Genomic DNA, 22,169 nt, shown 5'->3' with positions numbered 1-22,169 from the left:
TCCAAAATGGCCGCCGGCATGTATATTCTCCGATAACCGGCGCTCTATGCCTGCAGTGGCAGCGCCGGTTATCGGGGAGGCTCCAGGAGTGAAAGCGGTCCGGTGAGACCGCTTGTCACTCACTATTCAGGCACCCATTCTTTCTCCCTGTCAGTGAGAGCCTCAGGCTCTCATCTGACAAGGTAGTGCCTGCGCTGCTATACTGGGAGTGTGTTCTCTATAATAGAACACACTCCCCTGTCTGCCACCTGTAAAAAAAAAATAAAGGAAATAAATAAATTAAAGAAAAAAAAAATAAAAGCAGAAGCTAAAATGCTGCCCAACTCCATGGGCACCTAAAAAAAACTGAGGAGGAAGAGCGGGGGGATTGTAGAGAGGAGGGGTCTGTCAGCAGTGCTAAAGTTTAACTAGCTAGGTGCCAACTCCCCGTGCTCCTTTCCACAACCCATGGTAAGCAATGTCCCCCAGACTGGATGAAAGAGAAAATATAATATAACTCCGTACTAGATATGATGGGAGACAAGTTCTTTAAGTATGGTTATTAAAATGAATGACCGTTATAATGTATTCTATAGTTTGATGTGGTATTTTGTTACAAATGAATCTCCTCTTTAATATGTGCTACTTATGAAGAGCTTTTAGTCAGAAGCACTTTCTGGTTAAATAAACAAACATACTTAATAAGGAGCAGCTGAATAATAATACAAGCTTATACTAGGTATTTTTTATAATAGAAATAAAAGTTTCATAGTAGTGGATTTTGCACAAACACTTTCTATAGAAGAAAAATAAAGCTGATGAGTCAGTTAATGGAGGACAGGAGTTTAGTGAATTGTAGCGGATGGAAGAAGGTATACAGAGGGCCCTAAAGGAAGGGGTAATGAGAGGAGCACATTTACACAAAAATATTTTGTTTTAACCCACAGGAAAGAAGAATTCCATCCTAATGCACAAAGTTCAGCATGACTTGAACTCAGGTGTCTTCAACAATCAAGAAAATGAAATTATCCAGGAGATTGTGAAGTATGATCGTGAGATGGTGCAGCAGGCTGAGCTCCACCAGCTGAGTGGGGGGATGTATGCCACCTGCAATCCTCCTTCTCCACAACCCCAGGTCACATCTGCTATAGCAACTTTGCAGCAGGCTGTGGCCATGAGCTTTTGTCCCCCAATGGCCAGCCCCCTAGTGGGATCCCCCCGTATCATGAGACGGTTCCAATATGCCCAGGGAGGGCCTGGAGCCTTTTCTGTGTCCCCAGCCCTTTTCCAACCACCGCTGCAGCTCTTACAGCACCATCCACCCCCACATCAAGGGCTGCGTCGGCAATCTGCTGCCATGCCCAGTCCTCCAAACCAATCACCACGAGTGTCTCAGAACTTTGCCTACTCTGCCAAACGTCAAACAGGCTCTCAGCTCTCTCTCACGCATTCTGCGGCTTCTGTCTCCCCACACCGTCTCTCTGTACACAAGAGCACCCACTCCCTGCACTCTGGCACACTCACACGTGAGTCACGCCCTCTTTCTGCTTCACAGCCCTCACTGCCTCAGGGGGCATCACAGCTCCGCAGTCCACCAGCTCCCCCTCCAACATCTGGTAGCCTCACCTCCCCAGTGCCCAAGGGAGGCTTAGGGCCACAGGTTGGCCCAAGGGTACCTGCAAGACTCGCCCTCACCCACCAGTTGTCCGCTTCTGGTACAGTTGGTGGTGTCTCGGACTCTGCATTGGGAACATCATTAGGAGGCAGGAAGGATTCTGTGGTCAGTGCCCCTGATACTGATCCAGTAAGTGGAAGGCTGTCCGCAAACTTGTGACAGAGTGAGAACAAATAACCTCGCCCATTTGAGGAGATAGAGGATGGTGCACACCTATTAAATGAGAAAATAAAAAGTGCCCTCCTAGTCTCCCCTGATCATGTCCAGTTTATTAATCTCTCTTCTGTCTAAGGTTGAGCAATTATTTTTGGCAGTGGAGATTTTAATATGTGAAAACTACAAAGGAATTAGTCAAGACAGTAAATGTCAACTGTGAAAGCACTCTGCCATACTTCCCTACTCTTGTAAACAGTGGAGTTATGTGGCATTGTTCCATGGCAGAGGTCTGGAGAGCTCTGCATGAAACTAAAGAGTGCAAATCTTCAGTGAAATGGCACTGAGGTGACCATTAAGAAAGACTGCTGGTTGCTGACAAGTTTTTGGTTAACAAAAATACACAAATCAAAAACTCTGACTGTTGCCTGCTTGATAGATCCTCACTCTGAAAAAAGAAATTAAAAAACCTACAAGTTTGTTACTTCTCCTATTCCCAAAACCCATTAAGCCAATTGTTCTGTGCAGACTGCAGGCAGTTTGCACCTGGTAAAGTCCCCACAGGACTACAACAATCCAGTGACAGTGTCACAAATGGATGTCATGTCAAGCACCTATATTTATATAATTGTGCATAAGCAATTTTGTTTATAATTATGTTTATTTGAAGAGGAGACACTTTTTATTTGTAATTTCACATAGTTTTGCATATTTGGTGCCCTCTCCCATTTTAAATGAGTGCAAAATACCAAACGGCTATAGATGTACTAGGACCAGGCACTGGCAGTCCTACTGACAAATCATATGCCAATAACGATATTCATAGCAGCAATTCTGCAGGTGGCTGGTGTGGTATTAGATTTATTCTTACAGCAATAATACAGCCACTTTCTAGAATTGATTGCCAACTATATTGTGTAACCCTTCAAAGGGGTTAAACAGTATGATTGATGTGGCCAACATGGTAGCCAGCAAGGAAAAGCATGTTATATAATTGCAGCTGCTAGTATACAGATCACACCACCTCTCCTGGGCCCGGCCAGTGATTACTGATCTGTCAGACCCTACGCACCAAAGGACCTGTGTGTGTTTACTTATTAACATATAAAGCTTTTTTTATTTTTGTTTTCTATCTCACTGCTGTTTGTCCGTTCCATGGATTGTATTTTAGAAAGCCATATTGTGTATATCACAGCTGTATATTAAGATATATATATACACCTTTATAATCTGTACACTATATATCCTGTTATAAAACAGGAACGGGGTTGAGTGACTATCTTATAGATGTAGAATCTTAAAAGCCACATGTCAGGACTTTTCACCTGCAGTGACGGAGGAAAGTTGAGGGAAAGCACATTAAAGGCTCATGCATCCTATGTGATTTATCTGTGGTGTGGTTTCTGTAAATAAGGAAAACAAAAAAAACAAAAACTATTCTGCCTGTTTCCACTAGAAAGCTGGTTGAACAGCAATGCAGTATGCTACTTTTCCTCTTAAGATAGAAAGAGCTATGTGGCTTACGCGTGTCATATGATTAGTTCACGTCTTATCTTGGCACAGTAAGCCCTCTTGCTGTAGAATTGTCCGCCTGCATCCAGATAAATAATGAGATGTGGCTGCTGTTTTTCTACGTAACGCTGATCTGTATAACCACCTGTATTTTCCATGTAGTTTTAATATAGTCGGATGCATGAGACTACACCACAGGTAAACCACACAATCGGAACAAGCCCTTACATCAGTGGAGAAAAATCTTAACAAGGGGCAGTCCCATCTGAAGTAAAACCTTTAATTTTCTTCAGTTTATTGGCAGCAAAAGCCCATTCTGATATCCTCGGCTTTGTGGCTTTAATTGTGCCAGAGTATAGTGGTTACTGCTGCAGCATTGTGTGTCAACATTGCACAGCGTAAAAGAAAAAGGACTACTACATTCCAGATTGTCTCTAAATTCAATCTTTTTGAAAACGCATACAAAGGTTGGCTGGGGAGATTTATATGCTGTATGTTTTAAGTGGGACTGTCCCTGTATGATAATACATATAATGCAATTTAATTTTATGAATTGTCCCACTCCCAAGGAGAAAAAAAAACCCCTACAAGTTTATATTATTTGGAGTAGGAGTTGCCTTCTTTACTCCATGGTGGCAGTGCCACCATTTGTGGTTGGCAGTGTCACTAATGAATGTATTTTGGAGACAAGGGTGGGAGGATTAATAGAACAGCGCAGGGTCTCTTGTCTCTTCAGAAGCTGCACTTTACTAAGCAAATGATTCCAGCTTCACTGTGTGTGCAATAAACAGATGTTTCTGAAATGTGTGTTGTTTTGACTGGTTAAAAAGGAGATTATCTGCAGAGTGACATGGATCGGTTATCTTTAGTACTCTTGTAGAGGGTGGAGAGGCCTCTGACGCCTTTAATCGCTGCACTGAACACCCCTTACGCATTGCTAATGTGCTGCTGGCAGATGAAGGTTACTTAAAGGACATACTTGAGAAGAATTAACTGTACAGCGCGAGGCAGGCTGGTCTGGCTCTTGTGCCATATACAGAACCATAGCATGTACCCGATCAGTTGAGCAAGTCTCACACACAATTTCAAATTGCCACCTTCTAAGTTATCACAAAGCTTATAAAAACAGATTCATGTTTTATTTATACACAGGATCCTCTGACTACATGTTTAAACAAAAAAGGTTTCTGAAGAAAGTAATAGGGGAATCTGTTAAAGACACATGAAGCTTCCACAGGAAGGATAGACAAACATAAATTACTGTGAAAAATGTACAGCAACATCTCCTAATATAATTCTATATTAAACTGTCCAGCATTCCAGTGTACTGATGAGACTGCATCTCCCACAGCGTGATTAGCTGAAGAAATAGGTAGAATCTTTCACATTCTCTAGATTAAACAATCCTGGGGGAAAAAAACAACAACAAATGAATGTTTCTGGGGGAAAAAACTAAGGTTTCAGTAAACACAACACACAAAACAAACACTTGTTACCTGTCTCTGGTACATCACTGAAGTGCGTAAACATTCTGAGATTTTCTGGAGTCTGAGCCACTGACCTGATATGTAAGATAACATAATGAGTAGCTACCACACAAAAACAAAAATATAAACCCTGTGCTAGGATTGCCAGATTAGCCAGACAAAATACACATTAAATACAAGTTTTATGTTAGCAGAATAACTACTTAATTTTTAGCTAAACAAACTACAGTGCAGTTTTTAAATGGCTGATCATACACAGCCATCTATAACACTGCAGACAAAGAAATCCCATCTGTGCATTAAGTGCCTCCTTGTACTAATAAGTTTGCTGTGCAATTCATAACTTCTCCGTTTCCAATACTCACTTGCAGTATTTCTGTATTAAGAATGCTGAGAGATTCTGTAATATAGGCTGACTGTGTAGAGACACAAACTGTTCTCGGCAAACCTGTGAACAAGCATTGTAGTTAGAATTCTGTTGGCTAAATAATGGTAAGGCTGCTTTCACGTGAAAATCTTATGGCGGTGTCACTGCTTATAAAAAAAAATAGGAAAAGTACATTGTTGATCACACTAGTGAGAGACTGAAGTGAACCAGCAGCACATGAGATTTTGCTCTGATTTTAAATCTCTCATGTGCAGGGTAACAGAGTCCCCTTCACATAAGCTTGTCACAATGGGATAGATTGCACTCTTGTCAACACTACTTTTCTTTTCCCTACCTGGAAAAGAACTGTGTTAAAACAGTCATGTGCACTGCCATCTTTGGTAGAGATCATGGGGTGACAGCAGGCTTAAAACAAAAAAAACAAAAAATATTCCTTTAAAGCAAGGCTTCAAAAAAAAGTTATGGCTGGTATAGCAGAGGATCCATAAAGCCTAACTGGCTTGCCAGGTAGAATTACTGTACTGTCAAAAAACAACAACCCAAGGCTAGAAAAATGTTTAAAACCACAAAATAAAGACTATCCATTACCATTATAGAATAGCATTCAATCAGTTTATGCTTCTTCAACTAAACAAACTGACAGTTTTAAACCAAAGTGGAGCAATTAGGCATTCCCCTTCTCCCCAGAGGGGAGCAGGCATACTACATACATGTGCCTGTTGGCTGAGAGGCAGACAGAGAATCCTGCCGGCCGCTCAGTTTAAAACAGAGTGCCCAGGCAGCATATTCTGCCTGCCTCTCAGCCAACAGGCACATGTACATAGTGTGCAGCCACAGACAGACAGTCTGCCCCTGCTAGCTGTGAAAAAGGGGATGGGGTACCAAATCTCGTGCCCCCTCCAAAAAAATATCTAGGTCTGCCCCTGGAACATGCAACCCTGATTCCAATATGCTTTGAGTCACGTATATAAATTTTGCACAGTGTTTAAAAGGTTAAGCTGCTATCGAACAGGAAGTATGTATGCACAGGACCGCCAAGGAAAACTTCAGGGCCTGGTAGAGGATTTTCTTGGGGCACCTTCCATAGCTACATAAGGGGCGGCTCGTCCCACTACAGGCAGGCCAGGCTCCAGTACTTTGGACCTGCACCCTCCTCTCGGCATTCCTGTATGTGCTAGTCTAGCACACCTGTAGGTAGGGGTATACTGTGTGTTCTTTATTTCCTCATTTCAAACTTTTGCCTACAACTTGTACTTTTAAAGTTACTAGTACCTCAATCTATGGGCTACTGATAAGTGTGGTAAATCATAAGATAGTTCAAGGGCAGCAAATACACACTGTACGACAGGGTGAGGGGGGGGAATTGTCTAGCATCGAAAACATTGCTGAATGTAAGGATAACATGAAAATATTTTATAGGCGTACATAGCATAATCTTAATTTGTATACACCATACTTGGCAGTTCGTAAAGTGGCTATTCAGAAAATAATTTTCCTCCATTTGCCATTTTTCACATTTATTTTTTTTTTAACATTTTTTTTATTCAGTAAATATTTTTTCAGGAAATATAACCACATGCCATAAAAATAAAAGAAAGAAAATGAAGAGTTCATGTCACAACTGTAACTGGGTCTAGAACAGGCCATCCTTAAATAAAAAAAACAAACAAAAAAGCCTCTGTGTGAGAAGGGCATTCTTTAGGGAGGCCTCTCTAAACTGACCAAGTTGCAAGTCTTCCATTGCAGAAAGAGTGAAACAGCCCAGACCAGGCACTTAAACTGCACTTCATGGGAGGATGGCAAGAAGAAAACCATTGCTGGAGAAACCTCGCATGAAACCTTGCCTAGCATTTCTAAGGAGTCTATGGTCTGACAAGACAAATATTGAACTTAATATCTAAAAAGTCATCCCAAGAACATTATTCCTACCATTAAGTAAAATAAAACTGTGAATCATGACAGCGGTGGTAGCATAATGGTATGGGAACTTTTATGCTTCAGGGACTGGAAAAATTGTCAAAATAAATGGAGCAAGAGACCGACAAATCTTGCAAGAAAACCTGCTCAGGCGGCAAGAGACAAAAGGACCGGAGCAAAGATTTATATTCCAGAAGGTTAATGACCCACTGCATATAATAAAATAAAAAGAATAAAAATGTTTTGCTGTGACCCAAATCCCAGACCGCAATCTCATTAATAATCTATGCAATGATTTGAAAATTGCTGTTCACCAACAGTCCTCCATACAACCTGATGGAAATCAGTCATGTTTACCCATTCTGTGCAATAATATGTGCAGAGCTGGTAGAGATTTATCCAAAAATACTGGCAGCTGTAGCAGAAGCTGCTTATACCAAGAGGAGAATACTCAATTGGTTTGTAATTATTTAGGAAAATGATTTACATTTTATTAGATATTCTTAAATAAATCTATTTTGATTTCATGACGTAAGAAAAATTAAATTAAATTTGAAAACTCGGCCAAACAGGGTGAATACTTTTATAGCCACTGTATCAACATGTGATCAAAGGAAAAGGCAAATAGAAGCTTTGAGTATTGCATTTAGGGATAATCAATATCATTATTGAACACAAAAGGAATATAAAAAATACATTACTAAAAGAATATCCAAAACATGCAGTGTTAGCACTCATTTAAAATGACCAGATTAAGAAATCCAGTAAAGGATAAAATAAAAAATGAAAATTTAGTTTGGGTGTAATTTAATGAATCATACTAGAATGCTGAATTCTACTTACACCTATGTACCATTGCAGGCTTTGATATTCCAGCGATACACTTCTCTCTAGCACTTCTTTCAAAGCTCTAGTGGTGTTAGTCAATGCTCCTCCCTCATTGTGGAGGAGCACTGATAACACCATTGCCCATTTGAAAAAAGTTCATGGCAGTAGAGGTGCATTGCTAAACCATTGGAAAGCTGTATTAACTGAAGAATGGGTTATAGAAAGCTGGGGAAACAGATTAGGACAGCTGTTCCCAAAGAGTGCGCGCCGCGGCGCTGTCACAGGGGTGTCGCGATCAACCAGAGAAGGGAAAAAAACAAAACAACAAAAGCTTACCAATCCGCGTGGCGCCCAGGGCCCAGCATCCTCCTCTCTCCCGCAGCGCGCCCAACATTCAGTGACAAGCTGCCGGAGAGAGGAGGATGCTGGGTCCTGAGCGCCACGTGGATTGGTAAGTTTTTTCTTTTCTCTGGCTGGCCGCGGCAAAGAGGGCAGGGAGACAGGGGGCCGCGAGAGAGAGGAGGCAGAGGGGGCCGCGAGAGAGAGGAGGCAGAGGGGGCCGCGAGAGAGAGGAGGCAGAGGGGGGCACGCGAGCGGAGATAAAAGCGGTCACAGTGTGTTAGCTGTCAATTCTTTGACAAAAATATAATTTAAAAAAATATATAAAAATATTTCTGTCCTGACCTAAATACTTATTAGGTTTTTTTGACCCAACTACTTCTCAAACAGGACTGCTCGGTAATTATTTTGGAGGGGTGCCTTAAAAAAATTATGGAGACTAAGGGTGCCGCAAACTGCAAAAGTTTGGGAACCACTGGATTAGGGTCTTCTATTGAACTGGTGTCAACTACAGCTTCAAATTTATATGAAATGATCTAAGGGTAAATGTATCATGCTGAGAGGTTTCTGGCGGGTTTGAAAAGTGGAGATGTTGCCTATAGCAACCATTCAGATTCTAGTTATTTTGTAGAATGTACTAAATAAATGAGGTGGGCTTCACAGTGGCCTAGTGGTTAGCACTTCTGCCTCACAGCACTGGGGTCATGAGTTCAATTCCCAACCATGGCCTTATCTGTATGGAGTTTGTATGTTCTCCCTGTGTTTGCGTGGGTTTCCTCCGGGTGCTCCGGTTTCCTTCCACACTCCAAAAACATACTGGTAGGTTAATTGGCTGCTATCAAAATTGATCCTAGTCTCTGTCTGTCTGAGTCTATATTAGGGAATTTAGACTGTAAGCTCCATTGGGGCAGGGACTGATGTGAATGAGTTCTCTGTACAGCGCTGCGGAATTAGTGGCGCTATATAAATAAATGATGATGCTGATAGCTAGAATCTGATTGTTTTTTCAAACCCGCCAGAAAACTCTCAGCTTGATACAATTACCCCCTAGTCTCTAATTAACTGGGTTTTATTCACAAACCTATACTGATTTATGGACTACAGCAACAGCCTTTTTACTGCCACATCATACCACTACTATATTACCATTAAGAGGATTCAGCTGGCTTCATGTGGAATTTTTTTTTTGTCAAATAAAACTATACCAGAGCTGTCCAGCTTATTGGATAAGGAGGACAATAGTTTTCAGATCTACCTGTTGGTAGAACAGACCACATACACTGGATATACATAGTGGACTGTATTCATAGGACTCCGGGTGCTCCGGTTTCCTCCCACACTCCAAAAAACATACTAGTAGGTTAATTGGCTGCTATCAAAATTGACCCTAGTCCCTCTCAATATCTGTCTGTATGTATGTATGTATGTATGTATGTATGTATGTATGTATGTATGTATGTATGTAAGGGAATTTAGACTAAGCCCCAATGGGGCAGGGACTGAAGTGAATGAGTTCTCTGTACAGCGCTGCGGAATCAGTGGCGCTATATAAAATGGTGATGAGGATGATAGGACATCAGGAATTAGTATGCAATGCATAGTATGGTTTATAGTTCATACAGTCTGTAAATAGCAATACCAATGCCCACCACATAACAGCCATGTGCCAGCTGCATAATCCCCCCAATTTGCAGTCACAAGACAACAGTATTACAGCTTTATGCCCACCCTCTACCTTGTCTTATGTCCCCACAGTCACATCAAAAGTTAATTTCATTAAAATTCTACAAGGGGCCAATACGGTTTAGCTTCCAAGGAGAGGGCATTGTAATTTACAGTCTTGTGTACTCTATACACCATTGTATACAAATATACTTTTACATTACTTCAATAACAATTTCACACCAGGTAATAAGGTGCACTTTATTCATTCTTTGTATCCAAATTGTAAAGATTGCAAAAAATACAGACTAGAACAAACCAAATTTTTCCCACCTTGTTCATCATGTCCACAGTACTTGCGTGGGTCCAAAAACAGTCATGAACAGACACAAAAGTAAGTCCATGGCTAGAAAAAAGAGCACAAGTAGATGTAGTCAAAATATTTCACTATATATTTTTCCAATACATCCATACAGAAAGTACATCACTATGTGAAGCATGACTAATAACATTTTGTGCGATCAGACAAAAAAAAATAAGTTTAATTGAAAGAACTGCAGATGATGTCTAGGGAGTGCAGAATTTACCATTCACTCAGCAGTAAATTTACACACCTTGTGTGTACCTGTGGCGGTGCTTTATCATGTGCTAGGGTCTTCTAACACTAAGGGATTACCTGTGGCTTATAAAATGCTGGACCTACCTATGGCAGTGCAAGGCAGTGAGCATCATGTGTGTAGAATCCAGAGAGTGAATAAAGTTTGGAGGAAAAGCATTCTTCTGCTTCATGGTGTCCGGTTGTCTAAAATTAGAAAGATGGGTGTTAGTGGATAATGGCAATATGTATAAACATGCCAAAGTACACAAAAACTAAACTTAAGTAAAAGCATGGGCAAGCATTTGCTAGACTTGGAGAAAACAGGAAGGGGAAGTGCAAAAGACCAGCTGTACACCATGGTTAGAAGGTCGTATAAGCGAGTAAAGGGATGGTCATAACACTGTGAAAGCTGTTCCTAGATCTGTTGGTAAGAATCAAGTAAACTGCAGGAGAAATCGCAGAAGTAATCCTAAAATTTAAGTTGTAATAGATACAACAATTGGGTTCTAATAATTTAAATCTGTTTGGAATAAACAAATCTACTCTGAGAATAAACATGGGGCCAAGAAAATATAGCAGGGATGAACAATTGGGTATTTCATGAATTTCATAATAGGTTGGGAGGGAGAGACTGTATCAAAGATGAGGAGAAACACACTTACTGATTAACATCATGTGTATTTGCCATGTACACTGCCTGCAACTTACTTCGGAACTGCAGAGATCAAAAACATATGACAATAAACAGTTTGACGTAAACAAGATACACCCCAAGGATGAGTGACCAGACCCAAACAGTACATATTTGTATGCATAAAATAAGTAAGAAGGAAACTACACTTTTAATTAAAACTGGTGTATTTGTGATATGCTCACTGTGTGATTCCCACTACTTCTGTTTCTCTCATACACAGTTTAGATTAGTCACATTACCCAATGCACACAACCAAATGTACTGCTACAGAATGTTAAAGGAGAGAAAGTTGGCTGACAAAGGGCAACAAATAACATTAACAGACATATGGAAATGTTTCAGGAGATTACCGTAACAGAGTTTTCCTACACACAGCAGACTTCCTGTCAGTAATTCCATTGACTGACACTACATGCATCCTCTCCTCAGCCTGAAATGGTTATCATCTATTCCTATGTAACACCATCCCTGAAATATACTAAACTACATTTAAAAATAATCTGTCTTTCCCCATAATCTCCTCATTAAATTCACTAGCCGTACTTATGATACAAACAAATTACATACCATGACAAGAAACGAAACAGAAGGTATAGATGGCCCTGTACAAAGCAGCTTGCAATCTAAGGAGTGATACATATGGTACAGGAAAAGCAATTCTAGCTGTGTGCAGGGATAATACATGAAAGAGGAAGCTCCTGCCTTTCTCTTAATGGAGACAATATCAGGTAAACAACCAAATGGCCATAGAGGGCTTCTTTACATATAGATTTCAGTGAAAACACAAAAGCAAGGCCTACCATAATTACAACACTAGAAGTCAAATTGTTGAATCTGACAGCTATTTATGAAAGCCAATTGAGGAGTTTATCCATACAGGTGTGTATTTCAATTTAAGCAAAAGACAACTCAAATGGAAGTTTGAAGACAATATGGATGACCAGAAAGCAAAAAACAAAACAAAAAAACCACATGAAACATGGACAGTAAACAAGACACATTGTTGTTCTTATGGCAATTAATTTGCTGAGTTGATGCATTTGAATTTAATGCACAGATCTAAGCTTATCTCATGCCATGTTCATAGCCAAGGACAAATGAAAACACCACTGGCAGGCTGGTAATTACAATTTCCCTTGGGTTGTTTCTTTAGGCTGCTATTTATGATTTATAGTTCTGCAGTTTCTACAATGTCATGTGACTATGATGGCACCACCAGTCACATGATGTATTGACCTGAGCCCTGTCAGCACTGTAAAATCCTCCCCTCTACATTTACATGGCTAAGAGTTTGAGTCTGTTTGAGTCATACTTGTCTGCCCTTTAGAGAGATTTTGAAAAGGAGACAAGGATTTGCAGGCGAACAGATGCAGAATCATGCTTAAACAAAATGTAATCATGTGGGATTGCTGCTTTAAGAAATATACCGTCAAGACTGGAGTCCTCAAACAGTTCATATGTGGCTTGTAAGTTGGATACCTTTGGTCTATATAGTACAATTACAATTTTATGGATATGCCATTTGCTGGATGTTTAGCCAACACCAATACAATATTACCTGGACACTCCTGAGGCGATGATATGGCTGTATAATGGGTAATCCCAAAGGGGTTACCCACTCCACTGTGTTTCCAGACTTGGAGATCATACGAGCACTTTCAGTAAGCCAATGCTAAATACAAAAAAGGAAAAAGGTTTTCTGCTTGAGAAGTAGCAGTGTTTTCAGCTTGATCCAACCATGGTCTGCAGTTAGGATACAGGTGTTTTGGATGGTGGTGTGTGCATTTTTTACTCATCAATAATCAAATGGTCACATTCTTGATATATTGGACTATAAAAAAATAAATCTGAATTTATGGTTAATTTATATGTTGAAGTAACTCTGTGATCATTTATTTTTGTAGCATAATGAAATACATCATACGGAATTATTTCCTTTACAGAGAAAATGTTAAATAAAGGAAATCATTTACAAACTTAATCATGATTCCGCCCTTGATTAGACTGATGGAACTAGCACAAACTAATTAATATATCCATAAATTTACAAAGCCAGTTCTACATAGGTTTTCTTTATCCAAAACATATAAAACTAGCCAGAGTAATGTTTAGAGTTCGATTTTTCTCTTCTATTGTGGAAGCCTCTAAAGATATTTGGAAAACGCTCCCATAAAATAATAGGTGGTTTGTGCCTCCAGCCTGGTGTCAACCACCTCCCCCAACCCTGGGCCTTCATATCCATTTTACTCTAGAATGGTCCCTTTCCCAATATTTAAGACATATAAAGATTCCCTGATCTCTTCTGGCAATGCACTGAACAGTTGCTATGTGTGGACTCTGGGGGTTCTCCTTTCTTATTATTCATACTACAAAGATTAAGTGAATCATGAGAACCATTTGCATATACTAACATTCTCTGGTTCATATTATGGTTATTACTTGCTTAATTAGGCATATTTATTATTAAAAAATTTGAGAAGCAGTCTCACATTTTTTTTTAAAAACAGCTTTGAATGACTGGGTAGGTTATGTTACCTGAATTAACCTAGTGCTAGAAAACATCTCCTGTAGACTGCTGAAGACTTTTTGGACCAGATAATGGGAGGCCTCCCAGACATATACCTGACAAAGAAAGACAACCATAAGCTTAGACATTTGGGGAAAAATAGGGAGAGATTCAGTAAGAGGCAATGAGAAAAAGGAAAACAGAAAACAAAATGTATATAAAGAAAGGCAAGAAGCAAGGGAGAAAATTATAGACATAATTCATTAAAAAGAAAAAAGCACATACATTGGAGCGGATCTGAAGATACATCTGTTGATAAATACGTGACTAGATGCGCTCAGCTCTAACAGACAAGACACTGCAGAATACGTCCAATACATATGTGCAGTAGAAAGTCACAAAAGAACACACAGAAAAAAACTATTCAATTAATGTCACCTGTAGACAATAGTCATTAATGACAAAACATTAAAAAATAAAGTTTTAATATTCTTTTATCCTAAATTCTATGTTTTTTTATTAGGACATTCTTAATGTCTACTGTACATAATACATTTTTACAGTTGCTCCAGATTGTAAATACTTTTTAACATGCATACGCGACCCTCATCGCTACGATTCGTCACTTACACCTGACCTGTAACAGATGCAAGTGTTATGACTGAAAACCACGTACCTTTGAGTTGCCCAAAGCGTGAATCAGATGCTGGTGCATGCGCTCAAGCTTGGCACGCCCTTACTATATACTAACTACGTGCATACGCCCCAATCCTCTCCCAATTCTGCCCCATAAATCGTAGGCTGTAGTAACGGTCCTTCGTGCTCCAAGATGAATTGGACATTTATGCTTACTCTGGCGCATGGCCTGGTTCTGGGCATGCACAGAGTAATTGTGTGCATAATACGCAAAGTATCGCCATTTACACTCCTTAATGAATCAGGATATATATCATATATACACAGATGCTATTGTTTAAATGCAGTCACCAATGTTACATATAAAATGCAAATACATATATCTATCATTACACAAACATATTGACCTGTGGAAAAGAATCCATCTCTCGCAGTCTTTTTTCAATCTGAAGCCGCCCACCATACCGAGTTACTCCATACACCACAGTCATTACAGTCTGCTTCACCAATTTACGGCCAACGAACCCTTCTAGAACTTGAGCAATTTTAATTCCCTGTTTGGCATCCCTTTTGCAGAATTCCTCAACCTGTGGCGATATAGGTAATGCAGGAAATTAAGAGAGCAGCTCTAAAAGGTCACAGCATTTACACTTATGATATAGCTATAAGTTATTACCTGTTGAGCAACCCCGCTGTACACATCTTGGGGAGTATCACAGGGCAACAAATTTACAGACCTCGCTCCAATTTCATCCCTGCCAAGAGCAGCATAATGCTGGAGGCCATTACAAGAACCGTCCTGTAGAGAACACAGCCATAGAGGTTATACATACCTCACTGTGTAGAATGATGCTGCCCCTTAATGGAGCACTGTCAGAACATATGAAGTTTTTGTAAAACAAAATAGAATTAAAGACTGCAATTTATTGCCGTAACCTTTAGTATATTGCCATGTAGAAAAACATCTACACTCCAACTACAACAAAAGACAGTAACAACTTGCACTTACCTGACATTTGCAGAACATAAAAAACAGAACAGACAAACATATAAAAGAGACTGCACATTACTAGTATTGTTTACCATTTCAAAACATTTTCTATCATGTACAATGAGAAGATAGAAACAACCAACACTAATATTATAATCTAATAGGGAATAAAGGAATTGATACAAAGAGGTACAAGTTAAGCAATGAACCAACCACATCTTAATTTATTGGGAGGCAAACCGTCTAATACTGAATGAACAAGCCATTGGGCTGGTTTCTGTTTGAACAACGTATAAGATCCTGCAAGATCACTTGAGGATACAGAAAACTGAAGCATTTGTATAGAGAAGAGTAGCATGTGTAATGTGTAAAATTATGTGGCAATAGGCAGACATCATAGCTAGGCCATGACACAGGGAACTCAGAGTTGTAAGTTCATACATACAACGATGGCGTTGGGGACAGACGGCTAGGACAAGACAGATCTTTCCAGAATAAGGATGCAGCATAAAACAAGTCTTGTCGTCAGGAATGGGTGGTATTGATAATCGATAATAAAAAGATGGGTGATATAAGGAGACAATACATTAAATAAAAGCAATTTTTTTGGGCAAATTATGAAGTTAAAAGCAGAAGCAAATGATGGGACAAAGGCCTACATTATTTGTACCATTAAATCATAGAAGCAACATGTTTCTCTGCTAAACTCATAGTAAATAGGAAGGGACGGCCCATTGTGGTTAACATCACACTTTTTCAATTCTAGTAAAGCCTGGTGTACTATATAAAGCATTGTACCTGGTGCACAGGAAAGTGAGAGATGTATTTAGCAGGGTCTGGGGAACGTGATGCATTTGCAATCTCCATGCAACATGCTAGTGCTTGCCATGGCTCATCTGCTTCCATCCACCATTTCCTGCCCTGAGGAGAAAGTGAATGTAAAAAAAATGGACACTAAAGAGAAAAATGGAGTGAGAGAAGAACTAAGAATAATGGCTACAATACTTACAGTCAGTGGTCTATCAGCAGAATCCAGAATGTTCTCCATTATTTTATCTGCATACTCCTTCCTCTCCTTGAGAGAACTTTTCTTTTTAAGTCCAGTAAGGTTGATGAGATGGACCTTCAGCCAATCCAGGCCATTTGATCCTAGTGGTTGGCCTTCAGCAAACACAAGCAAAGCGCGTGTCACATCGCTACCTAGGTGATTAAAATAGGGGGGGCAGGGATAGGTGCGACCTCGAAAGTCCATGTTGTGAGGGAACCAGAACACCTGGTCCCTCAGGTGATTGGCAATAGACAGTTTATAAAGAGCATCCATTCGCAGACTAAACATCTCAGCTGCTTTCTTCCTGCACCGTAGCAGCTCTTTCTGATGTGACTGCTTGTCCCAGGAGCTTTGTGTCCTAGGCTCTTGCATTGGAATGGTAGGGGCCTCAGACAGTGGTGGGGGGATATCAAGCTTTTTACTGCCCTTATCATTAAAGATGGACACAATAATATCTAGGACAGGATGGTTAATGCGCCAAGCACATATACCAAGCTGATTAAGGCAATCTAGCACTGGGTGCAGTTGCCCTGGAGGACATTTTTCCAGCAGCAGTTGATGTTGCAATGCCCCATCAGTGCAGCGCATAAGTTTGATAGGAGAAAGCAGGTAGGCTCCAAACTGAGTCGATGTCCAGGGTAATGGGGGGCACAGCATTGGCATAACAGCAGCTTCAAAAGTAAGAAGTGTTTCCCCTGCATCCAACAGGATTTGACTGTAAATCGGGTGTGGTTTGATGAGCCCAATCTGTTAACAGAACAAATGGGTACATCAGGGGTAAATAAATAGCAATGTGATACAGTCACAGTGAGAGGACAAGGCAGGAAAGTGTGGCTGCAGAAAGGAGACAGCTGTGCAAAATGGTAAACTATGAAAAATTGTTTTAGTGAGAAATCAAATAAAACACATAAGGTCTTAATAGGACACATGCACATAGAAATAGAAACAAAGATTGACATTTAGAAGAGAAATCTATAGACAATAAAGATTATGATAAGCAATCACATGGAAGACAAAAAAAAAAAAAAAAGATACCTGGCGTGTGCTACGGAAGGAATACATGTGGTACAGCACTGGGATGAGTTTTGCTTCACTCCGAGGACTGAACATATTATTACTCAATTTTATTGTCTGAACCATTAGCTCCACCAGGTGTGTGCCCACTTGCACTAGCAGGGAAAAAGGCCAGGGGCTATGCACATTTGGATAACATGAGCCTCCAAATTTTTCATGTTCCAAATTTTCCCAAAGTTCCCGTGGGAGCTGACCAGAAATCTGTGTGTAAAAAGACAGGCAATATTTACGTTTGGCACAATAAAATCAAGAAACATTTCAAAATGTTTGTAACATAAACGCAGATGAAACAATCTAATCTATGCTCATTTCAGTTTTCTAAATTATTTCCTATACTATGTGGGGAGGTCAGCTCAAGTAACACTTACCTGCCCCTCCGTGGATAATAACTGGCAGTATTCCTTGTACAAATACCGAAGCCTGTCCATGTAATTTCCCTGCAGTTGTCTGCGGATTAAGAACCTATTGTAGATTTTCATTCCAAGATCCCGGGAAAGCAATAGGAACGAGTCTCCTGCCGGTGGGATCTTAGACAAAGACTATGGAGGCAAAAGCGACTAGTGAGAAATAGCAGTTCTCAAAAAGCAAAGAATAGTCAAAAAATGACTGCAGGTATATAATCAACACAGCATATAAATCCTATGAACCCTGCTCTGGAAAGTAATCAATATATAGCATTTAGCATGTTAAGTTCGTCTAGTCGCTATTTAATGCAAATTGTCTACTTTAAATCTTGTGGTTCCAACGCACAAAGTGATTTAATAGCAAGAAGCGAAGTGTAACAAATTAATAAAATAAGTACAACCGATTACATACGCAGGCTCTGGATCCAGCATACAGTCGTTCAAACCTGAAGTCTGTGGTTAAGAAGACTGTATGATAGTCTCAGAGCCTAGTTTATATACAGTTGGGGTTACATTGAAAACAGTAGAGATGACTTGGCATGTTTCCATTGCTTCAGGATTCAGGACAGTCCGTTATAATGCAGATCATAGGTCAGTTCAAAGAACGCCCTCCAAGGGTTGGGGGGGGGGGGATGTCAACTCTTCAACAGCTGCATACGTATCTTCTCGCCAAAAAGCTGGTTCAAACTGGTCTATTTGCATTACACACACAATACCATTCTGATCATTAATTCCCTATCATCCATAACTCGCATACACAAGGTGCAATCTCTTAGCCCATAGAAACGGATGTCTGAGGATAAATAGGGGATAAGAATGATACTAAACATGATAGGTTTCCTGTATCCTGATTCTTAGATCTCAATAAAGTGCTTTTAATATTATTATATTTAACTTTTAACTCTATTACTTTTGATTATAAACGACTGTGTGCTGGAACTATTTTAAAAGGTGAATTATTTACAAGTGAATGCATAAGTTTAAATGTGTGTAGAAGTGTTCGCACGTGTTATGGTTAAATACGTCCTTCCACGCCGTAGTGTACTATTCGTATATTTTCAGACAAAGACAACCAAACTGATGGATATTAATTTGAAACGAGTTCATTCAATTATTTGACTTTGCCAAGCAGTAGCCCCATCTGTGGAAAATGACTAATAATAAATGGGTGGATGACTAATATGATGCAAGCTGATAACCGCTATGTGAGGAGAAGAGGCAGAAGAGGAAAAGAAAGCATGCTCTCGCCTGCTTCTACTTCTCTAACTGCGTAAGCCACTGCACTTCAACGGTAAGCTGCTATCCCCAGGGGAATTCTGCCCTCCCCTGCCAATTCGGGTGGCAGGGGAGGGCAGAATTCCCCTGGGGATAAATATTATGTACCATTGATCAGTTACTTTAACTGTTCTTTATGTAAAGGAAAAAATAGTTCACTATGGTTTAGTACAATAGGAAAAGTACAAGATATTCTAGCCTTCTATACAACAATATTATTTTTGGGTTTTAAAGAAATGTTAGACCAAAGGGTATTTCTCATAAATACACGTACAGATATAGATATCTCTATAGATATCTCTCTCTCTCTCGATAGAGAGATCATGTGTGTATACCAATACTCACATGATCGTGGCCCTCTTTCCCTCTCTGTTTGCAATGAATGTCGGGCGTGACGTGATGACGTCACGCCCGACATTCAGTGAAGAGCCGCGCACAGAAGAAAACAGAAGACAGAAAAGAGAAGAAAAGAAAATAAAGATGAAAGAAAGCAATACATAAGTAAGTGAAAGAGGAAAAACGCAGAGGCGCACAGGGGGTTGAAGAAAGAGGGGGGCAAAGGCAGCATGGTGCAGGGGGTTGAAGAAAGGGGGGGCAAAGGCAGCATGGCACAGGGGGTTGAAGAAAAGGGGGGCAAAGGCAGCATGGCACAGGGGGATGATGAAAGGAAGGGGCACAGGGGGATGATGAAAGGAAGGGGCACAGGGGGATGATGAAAGGAAGGGGCACAGGGGGATGATGAAAGGAAGGGGGGGCAAAGGCAGCATGGCTCAGTGGGATGAAGAAAGGTGGGGCAAAGGCAGCATGGCTCAGGGGGATGAAGAAAGGTGGGGCAAAGGCAGCATGGAGGGCGCTTTTCGCAATGTAGTGTGTGTGAGGTAGATGGTGGCTAATTAATGTTTGCTATTTTATTTGCGAGGTAATGGGAATAACTATTGTTTTAATGTTGGGGCTGGAGGAAGGCCTAATTATTAATCATGGGTGCTATTGATTTAACGGTGGGGCTGGTTGTAATTTTCTAAATGTAGCCATTTTTTTCCAAATAGCGTCACCCAACATTCCAGGACCTAGACAAGCCGCAACTAAAGAAACCTTTGGCCACATGGGGTGAAAGTGAGACAAACAGGTAGGAGAGAGGAGGAGAGTGTGTGAAATGTTGTGATTCTAGTGAGAAAATTTTTGGTGAGTGTTCTGCCCAATGCAAGGTACAGGCCAAGACTGTGAACTCTGTGTACACACTGCATTCTTTCTGTACTACACTGTGGTGCTAGATGTCTTGAAAGTCAGGAGTGCTTGGACATATGTCACGCTCCGGTGAATTCAGGGCCTATCGCTTTTCCCCCACCAGCCATGCCCCAATCATGCAAAGCCATGCCCCCAATTGTATGACCACACCCACATTTTGCGGCGGCGCAAATTTTTTCAAGATGCACACCTGTAAGGGGGCCCCATGAAGTTGTTGTATCGGGGCCCTGAATTCCTCTTGGCAGCCCAGGGTGTGTCTACAACACACGAGACAGCTTTTGGCTTCTGGATTGAATGAGGGATGCGAAATTACCCCTTTCCTGAGATTGTTTATTATATTTGCTGCCATCAAATACTGTATCATTCGATATGAAGGATAAACAATGCCTTGTCTGTATTAGCAACTTGGAAATATGTGGATTTATGTGAAGTGATAGATCTTATAAAAGAACAACATTGTAATAGGATAAGTAGTGCACCTAAAAGTAGTAGCACCTAAAAGTGCAGTACGTATAGGACATTGAGAGAAGCATTTTAAAACATTTTTATTATGTATGCATTTATATCAATGATTTATTTGAAATTTTTATTTTTTATTAAATTATGTAATATTTAAATTATCAGCATGTAATATTTCTTTTATAAATTTTGTATAACGTTCTGTGTTTAGAGGATATTATTAACTTTGTGATTACAAAGGGTTAATATTACCCATCGGATACCAGTAGAACATGGCCCTATAAAAAGCTGTCTAGTGTGTTGTAGACACAACCCTCCTGATGAAGTCACCTGCGGCGAAACATGTAGAGGAAGTAGACGCTTGATTACAAGATTACAAGTGGGAGAGCTACTCTGTTCTGAACGGGATGTTTTAGAAGGAAGAGTAAGCTTAATTGTAACCAGATATGCTGCAAATACTCGTTCTGGTTCATGCACGATTTTACGTTTTATGAATAAATCTTTTACATCCGATAATACACTATGGAAGGGCGCCCTTTGTGTTTGATATTATCTAAATCTCTCTTATTATCTATATCATATATATATATATTAATATATATATACACATACATATATATACACATACATATATATATATATATATATATATACATATATATATATATACATATATATATATATATATATACATATATATATACATATATATATACACATATATATATATATCACATATACATATACACACACACATACGCACACAAATATCTTGCTCTGATACTGCATGAGCCCCAGCATAACTGGTGTGACGGATTTGGTACTGAGATCAGTAGCTCCTCACTGAGGTATGCTGTATTAGTTACACTTTATTGACAGTATACATTTAGAAGGGATTTTGTAAAATTCTCCTTAAAATATCCTTCCGCAACCTCCGTGCCCCCCTTTTGCCTACAGCTGGAGCGCTGATCAAAGTGCACACTACTGGAGGGCTCACTATGTCCAGTCCTCTGCAACAAACCTCTATTGCTACGCAGAAGGGCGCAAGCTAGATTAACAGTGTTGTCCAAAACTGGAAACATTTTACAAAATGGATACGCACAAAAGTAAATAAAAAGGAGGCAACCAACCAGAACAGTCATTTTGTGTAGTTAAGAAACTGCAGTGCATTTAAAAAAAAAAAAGTTAAATGAAAGCTAACATCTAATTGGTTGCCATGTGTAACACCAACCACCTTTTATATTTTGCACTGGTTTTCAGGAATGTTCCAGATTGCTGTATAATGATATGGTATGCACA

At 40.0% G+C, this 22,169-nt stretch overlaps 2 protein-coding genes across 2 annotated transcripts in view; one reads left to right on the top strand and one right to left on the bottom strand.

The window, feature by feature from the left end:
• HCN2 (hyperpolarization activated cyclic nucleotide gated potassium and sodium channel 2) overlaps positions 1-4,122 on the top strand; it is a 36,811-nt gene extending 32,689 nt beyond the window's left edge. The window contains exon 8 of the mRNA XM_075206112.1: positions 927-4,122. Within this exon, the coding sequence (XP_075062213.1) occupies positions 927-1,813 (887 nt within the window). The 3' untranslated portion in view covers positions 1,814-4,122. The remainder of the gene's footprint in view (positions 1-926) is intronic.
• Positions 4,123-4,436: 314 nt separating this feature from the next.
• POLRMT (RNA polymerase mitochondrial) overlaps positions 4,437-22,169 on the bottom strand; it is a 57,886-nt gene continuing 40,153 nt past the window's right edge. Inside the window, exons 8-21 of the mRNA XM_075206099.1 lie at positions 17,856-18,026; positions 17,449-17,688; positions 16,375-17,160; positions 16,164-16,286; positions 15,051-15,173; positions 14,782-14,961; positions 13,768-13,854; positions 12,791-12,904; positions 11,201-11,253; positions 10,644-10,742; positions 10,274-10,346; positions 5,172-5,254; positions 4,816-4,880; positions 4,437-4,725 (exon numbers count right to left, since the gene is read on the bottom strand). Of these exons, the coding sequence (XP_075062200.1) occupies positions 4,676-4,725; positions 4,816-4,880; positions 5,172-5,254; positions 10,274-10,346; positions 10,644-10,742; positions 11,201-11,253; positions 12,791-12,904; positions 13,768-13,854; positions 14,782-14,961; positions 15,051-15,173; positions 16,164-16,286; positions 16,375-17,160; positions 17,449-17,688; positions 17,856-18,026 (2,247 nt within the window). The 3' untranslated portion in view covers positions 4,437-4,675. The remainder of the gene's footprint in view (positions 4,726-4,815; positions 4,881-5,171; positions 5,255-10,273; positions 10,347-10,643; positions 10,743-11,200; positions 11,254-12,790; positions 12,905-13,767; positions 13,855-14,781; positions 14,962-15,050; positions 15,174-16,163; positions 16,287-16,374; positions 17,161-17,448; positions 17,689-17,855; positions 18,027-22,169) is intronic.

This window comes from Mixophyes fleayi, chromosome 1 (genome assembly GCF_038048845.1).
Source record: "Mixophyes fleayi isolate aMixFle1 chromosome 1, aMixFle1.hap1, whole genome shotgun sequence".
NCBI classification, from domain to species: domain Eukaryota; kingdom Metazoa; phylum Chordata; class Amphibia; order Anura; family Limnodynastidae; genus Mixophyes; species Mixophyes fleayi.
This window is presented reverse-complemented; position numbering and strand designations above follow the sequence as displayed.